At 47.9% G+C, this 7,500-nt stretch overlaps 1 protein-coding gene across 1 annotated transcript in view; it reads right to left on the bottom strand.

Moving 5' to 3' along the window:
• Positions 1-6,566: 6,566 nt before the first annotated feature.
• The window catches only part of LOC308154403 (protein eva-1 homolog A-like), a gene marked incomplete at both ends in the record, with an annotated part of 2,742 nt that continues 1,808 nt past the window's right edge, over positions 6,567-7,500 (bottom strand). Inside the window, one exon of the mRNA XM_080527566.1 lies at positions 6,567-6,679. Coding sequence (XP_080383692.1) covers positions 6,567-6,679 — 113 coding nt within the window. The remainder of the gene's footprint in view (positions 6,680-7,500) is intronic.

Raw genomic sequence — 7,500 nt, 5'->3', positions numbered from 1 at the left:
TGGGTGGCTACTTCCGAACGCTCCCACAGATTAAGAGTTACCAGCACTTCAGGTAATTCATTGTCATGTATTTACCTATTTCATTTTATGAACATAGTATGGCGGTCATATAATTTCATTTACTGTGGGCAATCATTTAATGCATTGTCTTCATTCTGTTGCAGCTTTGATGCTCGGAGACCTGGCGTGGTTATGGCCAGGGAATACCACGGGGCAGAACCAGTCGAGTTTCAGCTACTGAAACACACTGATGTCAAGCCCCCCAGAGGTGATCTTCCTGTGCAAGCCCCACCCGGACTTGACGTGGCCAGACAGAAGTACCTTTTTGACAAGATCAGAGAATTCTGTACTGATGAGGCGAAAGACACTACATGCCCCTGCCCACCAGACTCCACAGCACCTCTGAAAAAGGCACCTCTGAAAAAGTCTGTCCGTTTGTAGCTGCAGGAGAAACACACAGGAGGAATGCAGGAATTGCACACTGATTGTACTTTGCACAGCTTGCCGCACTATTGTTCTGCTTTTTCCTCCTTAATATTAGTCATGCCTGATGTTATTTTATAAAGTCTAGATTTGAGCTGTAACTCTGTGCCTCGGATAGGAGCAATTTATCACTGTAATAACGTGCCACTTTTTTACTCTTACTCTTTTTACATGGTTCATTCTGATTGCAGTGCTGTGATTTGGTGCACTTTTACATTTGCCGTGGTTATTTATATATTTATATTTTTTATTAGATGTGCTTTGGTCGACCTGACGTGACGTGCAATATTGGTGTGAAGTGTTTGGCACTGTGTGCCCATATTCTGTGTATGACACAATATTTACAGTGATATCTTTATCCTACCTATTCTTGTGTACTGTAAAATAAATTCTAATTCTGATTGAAGACTTTTTTGTATAATTAAAAGACAGTAACAATAACAGTTACAACAACCATAAATAATAATAATAAGCTGGGTAATTAGCTTAGGTAATACCTTGCTAGGTAATAATGTTATAGCTGTATAACCCAGTGACTAACAATGACTGGTATTGACAGCTGATAGCTGTCAATCTAGAGGGGGAGTGGTTGGGGGTGGGGTTAACCAGCTATTGTTACCGCCAATTACCTGCCTGTGTGAAGGTGTGAAAAAGTCCAAAATCTTTGAAGGCCGTTTTCTCAGGATTTAGTTTTCAGGGTTAACAAGTTTCAAATACTCATGTCGTCTTCAATTTTTCCCCAATTTCTATGTATGACACATCATTTGAAAGCTTACAATCTGTAGTTCAAGCATATGTAAAAAACAGAAAAATGACTTTGCCCCCTCCATGATCATTCCACCAGATCGCGTATGTGCTGAGGTTGCATCCCTAATGTAAACTGGCAGTGAGACACAATCTGGGTGCATAAAATGAGAATGCAGCCTCACCAAATCTCTTCTTTTGTACATGTGGTGCACAGAGAAAACCAGCGTCAGAAGACCTGAGAGCTCTATTGGGCTGATATGCTAGCAAAAGACCTGAGAGCTCTATTGGGCTAATATGCTAGCAGAATACCTGAGAGCTCTATTGGGCTGATATGCTAGCGAAAGGTCTTTCAGATATCCTGGTGCTGTGCCAGTGAGAGCTTTATAAACAAGCAGAAGGATCTTGAAATATATTCTGAACTTAACAGGAAGTCAGTGTAGAGTCTCTAAAATAGGAGTTAATGACGGCCTGTTGTCTGTGCCGATTCTGACTGACACTAGTCATCACACCCATATGTGCTTGTTGAACATCTCATTCCAAAACCATGGGCATTAATATGGAGTTGGTCCCACCTTTGCTGCTATAATAGCTTCCACTCTTCTGGGAAGACTTTCTACTAGCTTTTAGAATAACATGGTTGCAGGGATTTGCTCCCATTCAGCCACAAGAGCATTGATGAGGTCGGGCGCTGATGTTGGGAGAGAAGGACTGGCTCGCAGTCGGCGTTCCAATTCATCCCAAAGGTATTTGATGGGGTTGAGGTCAGAGCTCTGTGTGCAGGCCAGTCAAGTTCTCCCAGACCAAACTTGGCAAACCATGTCATTATGGACCTCACATTGTCATGCTGAAACTGGAAAGGGCCTTCCCCAAACTGTTGTCACAGAGTTGGAAGCACACACTTCTGTAGAGTCTTGTTGTATGCTGTAGCATTAAGATCTCCCTACACTGGAACTAAGGGGCCTAGCCCAAACCATGAAAACAGCCCCAGACCATAATTGTGTCCACACACTAGCCAGTAACCATGGACACCTCTTGGTTTCCCAGGTTACAGCACTGCAGGTCTCATCTCATAGGACAGGTTGGGAATTTCTTTCAAATGAATTCCATCTTTATCAAGTAGGGCTGGGGGCTATGTGCGTGTGTGGGTATGTGTGGGTGTGTGTGTGCGTGTGTGTGGGGGGGGGAAGGGGGTTTACCACAAATAAATAAAAATAGTCAGAAATAAAGAAGAATTATTATAAGATACTGCATATAACAATAGCTCTTATTATTTTCGGTTTGGCTGGGAACACAGTACAGCGCAGGCGTGTGCTATGTCAATATTTATATCACGTGATATATAAATGTTTCAACCGCCCCCTCCCAACCTGTGGTTTTTACCACTTTTGGGGGAGCCCCCCCCCACCCCTGGAATTGTGGGCAGCCTTCCATCCTACCCTCCGTGGTAATGACATCATGACAGCATCGCTGAGAGATGTTGTAGATTACTAGAGAAGCTTCTAGTAATCTACACATCTCTCAGAGAAGCTTCTAGTAATCTACAACATCTCTCAGAGAAGCTTCTAGTAATCTACACATCTCTCAGAGAAGCTTCTAGTAATCTACAACATCTCTGCTGTCATGATGTCATCTCTGAGAGAGTTGTGTAGATTATTAGAAGCTTCTCTGAGAGAGTTGTATAGATTATTAGAAGCTTCTCTGAGAGAGTTGTGTAGATTACTAGAAGCTTCTCTGAGAGATGTTGTAGATTACTAGAAGCTTCTCTGAGATGTTGTGTAGATTACTAGAAGCTTCTCTGAGAGATGTTGTAGATTACTAGAAGCTTCTCTGAGAGATAACCAGGTTACGTTACCAGCTAACTAGCTAGTTACCATCAGGCTTGGTCCAGGCTAGCAGCTACAGCCAGGCTCCACCTCCAGCTACCACACTAAGGAGAGCAACATGGCTATGAAAAAGGAAGTAGAGGACATTAAGAAATCACTGGAAATGCTGCATGACAATGTGGAAAAACTCTCTGAACGTCAAGATAAGATCATGGACCTGATGGGGGAAATCAAAGCCCTAAAACTGCTTAATGCAGAAAAGGTCAAAAGGATTTATGACCTTGAAAACAGTGTGGCAGTACGGAGCCCCCCTGGGGTCACATGGTAGAAAAAATTATTTGATGTGTGAATCCGTTCCCTCGATTTAGTAAATCTGTTCCCTCGGTTTAGTAATTCGTTCCCTCGGTTTAGTAATTTGTTAGGGTTAGGGTTAGGGTTAGGGTTAGGCCCTACGAGCCAGAACGATCGCAAGGATTCTAACCCTAACCCTAATCCTTGCGATCGTTCTGGTTCATAGGGCCTAACCCTAACCCTAACCCTAACCCTAACCCTAACGAATTACTAAACCGAGGGAACGGATTCACACATCAAATAATTTCTTTCTACCATGTGACCCCAGTGGGGCTCCGTATGAAACCAAGGAAAAGGTGAGAGAGGAGAACATGATGGAGGAGGACCAGGTAACAGTGGAAGAGCAGGTAGTTGCTTTTCTGGGGGCGGCTGTGGCGCAGGAGGTAGAGCTGCCGTCTAATGATCGCAAGGTTGGCAGATCAGCGGTTTGAGCCCCGGCTGGCCACATGTCGAAGTGTCCTTGGGCAAGACACTGAACCCCAAATTGCTTCCAGTGAGCGGGCCGGTGCCTTGCATGGCAGCTTGCCGCCAGTGGTGTGTGAATGTTTGTGTGAATGAGTGAATGAGAGGCCGTTGTAAAACGCTTTGGATAAAGGCGCTATATAAGTGCAGTCTATTTTCTGGAGACCAGAAAAATCGCTGTGGACCGCAATTTCATTGAAGCATGCCACCCTCTCCCCCAAAGAAACGCCACCCAACCACCAGCTATCATTCTGAGACTTACCAACAGGAAACTTCTAAAAGGAACAGATGTTTATTTGAATGAGCACTTGACGTAAATAAATGCAGACATTGCAAAGAAAGCAGCTCGGTTCCTCCGAAAACAAGGGAGTGATAACGTCCAGACAGGTGTGCAGAGAGGGAGAGAGGGAAGGATGCACCTCCAGGAGAGTATTTTGAGATTTTGAGTATCTCTCTCTCTCTCTCTCTCTCTCTCCCTCTCTCTCTCTCTGTGTCATCTCTGTCTATCTCTGTCTGTCTCTCCCTCCTCTCTCTCTCTCTCTCTCTCTCTCTCTCTCTCTCTCTCTCTCTCTCTCTCTCTCTCTCTCGCTTTATTTGACAGGATAAGGCAGACAGACAGTCACCTCCGTGGTCACCTTCTCTGGGGGGGGAAATAGTAACATATCAAACATTGTATATGTACCAAACATTGACAATAGCTGCGTTTCCATAAAACACTCTGATTCGCATTTCGAGGTGATTCACATGAGAACATTTCATGGAAACGGCTTGATTCGCATAAACTTGATACGATCACCTCTAATTCACACAAAGTCGATACGCTCACTTGAGGCGGTTTCTGCGTAATGCGAATCAAGTTTTATGGAAACAGGTCATTCAAATAAACTCTGACGTAGCGAATTTCAACTCACGTGACTCTCAGCTATTTCTGCTGTCTGCGTCTCCCTGGGTATTCCCTGACACGTGTCTGCTAAACATGTCTTAGGCAAACAGCAGACAGATATCTCACTGCCGGTAGCTGAGATGCACACCACACTAAAAGAAATGAAGCTTTATTGTACTTTTCAAAAGATTTCGTATGTGTTTTCTGCATTGCAGTTGGGAGAGTTCTTTACGTCAAACTATATACATGTAAATACTGACAAAATACTCAGACGAAATTACGTTTTATGTAGCCTAGCTAACTAGACTAACGTTCCTTCGTCTCTGGACAGTCTGCCACATGGCCAATGTTAGCTGGTTCATTCGTTTACTTCCACAACATGTGTAACGTAGACACATAGCCTATACCGCGTCATCCTCTGACGAAATTACGTTTTACTTAGCCTAGCTTATTCGCTCCAACCAAGTAAATGGAAACGCTCCGCATTTCATGATTCGCATTTCGAAATTCGGCTTAACTTGTATGGAAACACAGCTAATGACAACCCAAACGCAAAACAACATGATATTTCCGTTGTCCGTTTCTGTCAGGGGTCAGGGGTCAGTATAACGTCCGTCAGGGGTCAAGGGACAGGATGTTGTCAGCACGGTCTAGCGCAGTTTAACTTCTGAGCTTCAGAACAGAGTCGCTCCACTTGGACCAGCTATCCCTCAGCCATGGGGTCCAATCAGGTCCAATCAGGTCCAATGGGGTTTGCGGTTCGATCCCCGGCTGGCCACGTGTCGAGGTGTCCTTGGGCAAGACACTGAACCCCAAATCGCTCCCAATGAGCGGGCCGGGGCCTTGCATGGTAGCTTGCCACCGTGCATTTCAGTCAGTCCATTTCCCATCAGTTCAGGCCATCCCCTCCACATCCATGTCCTCTCCCTCCCTCCCTCCCTCCCTCCTTCTCTCTCTCCCTCCCTCCCTCCTTCACTCTCTCTCTGCTGCCTGACTGTCTGTCTGCCAGGCTGCCCGATCCTGGAGTTCACATTGGTGTGATTGTCACCCATGACCCCCCCAGGCCCCCCCCCCTGTCTGCCTGCCCTAGCCCTCCCCCTGTCTGCCTGCCCCAGCCCCCCCCCCCCCCCCTGTCTGTGGGTAGGCCCCCAGGGCCCGTTCTGGTCTCGTCTGGCCTGGTCTGGCCTGGCCTGGTCTGGTCTGGTCTGGTCTGGGTCTGGGTCTGGGTCTGGCCTGGCCTGGTCTGGTCTGGTATGGGTCTGGGTCTGGGTCTGGGTCTGGTCTGGTCTGGGTCTGGTCTGGTCTGGTCTGGGTCTGGTCTGGTTCTGGTCTGGTCTGGTCTGGTCTGGTCTGGTCTGGCCTGGTCTGGTCTGGGTCTGGTCTATCTGGTCTGGTCTGGTCTGGTCTGGGTCTGGTTCTGGTCTGGTCTGGTCAGGGTCAGGGTCTGGTTCTGGTCTGGTCTGGCCTGGCCTGGTCTGGCCTGGTCTTGGTCTGGGTCTGAGTCTGGATCTGGTTTGGTTCTGGACTGGTTCTGGTCTGGTATGGGTCTGGTCTGGTCTGGGTCTGGGTCTGGGTCTGGGTCTGGTCTGGGTCTGCTCTGGGTCTGGGTCTGGGTCTGGTCTGGTCTGGGTCTGGGTCTGGGTCTGGGTCTGGTCTGGGTCTGGGTCTGGGTCTGGGTCTGGGTCTGGTCTGGGTCTGGGTCTGGTCTGGTCTGGTCCAGTCCGGTCTGGGTCTGGTCTGGTCCGGTCCAGTCTGGTCTGGGTCTGGGTCTGGGTCTGGGTCTGGGTCTGGTCTGGTCCGGTCCAGTCTGGTCTGGGTCAGTAGTAGCGGTTGAGGCTGCGTGTGACGGTGTTGACCTCCGGCTGGCCGTTCATCCAGATCTCCCTGATGATCCTCTCTCTCTCCTCCAAACGCTGACTCCTCTGTATCTCTGGAGAGAGGGAGGGAGAGGGAGAGAGGGAGAGAGAGGGAGAGAGAGAGACAGAGAGAGATGACCACATCACATCACATGTGTGTGTGCGTGTGTGTGTGTGTGTCTCTCTATGTGGCTTTAAACCGCGCCATAGTACTGAAACGGCCCTTCTCCGTGTCTTTAACGACCTTATTGTAGCCGCCGATGCAGGTAACCCTTCTATCCTGCTGCTCCTTGATCTCACAGCTGCGTTCGACACTGTAGATCACATGATTCTACTAGCTCGACTTGAGCATTATGCAGGCATCATCTGGACTACTGTAACGCACTCTACGTGGGGATCGACCAGTCCCTGCTCCGCCGCCTACAACTCGTTCAAAACGCGGCTGCGCGCCTCCTAACAAAGACCAAAAAGTATGAACACATTAGTCCAATTCTGTGTTCGCTCCACTGGCTGCCTGTGCGTTACCGCATTGATTTTAAATGATCCCTGACCGTTTTTAAAGCACTAAATGGACTGGCCCCCCTTTACCTCTCTGAGCTCCTGCACCGCCACACCCCCTCCAGATCCCTCAGATCAGCAGACCAGCTGCTGCTGGTGGTGCCCAGAACCAGGCTGAAAACCAGGGGGGACAGAGTCTTTGCGGCTGCTGCACCTAAACTTTGGAACAGCCTCCCCCTCCACGTACGGGCCGCTCAGACCCTGAAGATTTTAAAATCCCTCCTTAAAACACACCTGTTTTCCCTAGCCTTCCCCTCCACCTAGCTATCGGTCCCTGGCTTTAATTATTTTATAGTTTTTATTGTAGGTCCCTGGCTCTTATTGTCTTATTGTTTTA

This window comes from Nansenia antarctica (genome assembly GCF_963989245.1).
Source record: "Nansenia antarctica genome assembly, chromosome: 3".
Taxonomy (NCBI): domain Eukaryota; kingdom Metazoa; phylum Chordata; class Actinopteri; order Argentiniformes; family Microstomatidae; genus Nansenia; species Nansenia antarctica.
The sequence above is the reverse complement of the archived record's forward strand: the minus strand, read 5'-3'. Positions and strand labels throughout refer to the sequence as shown.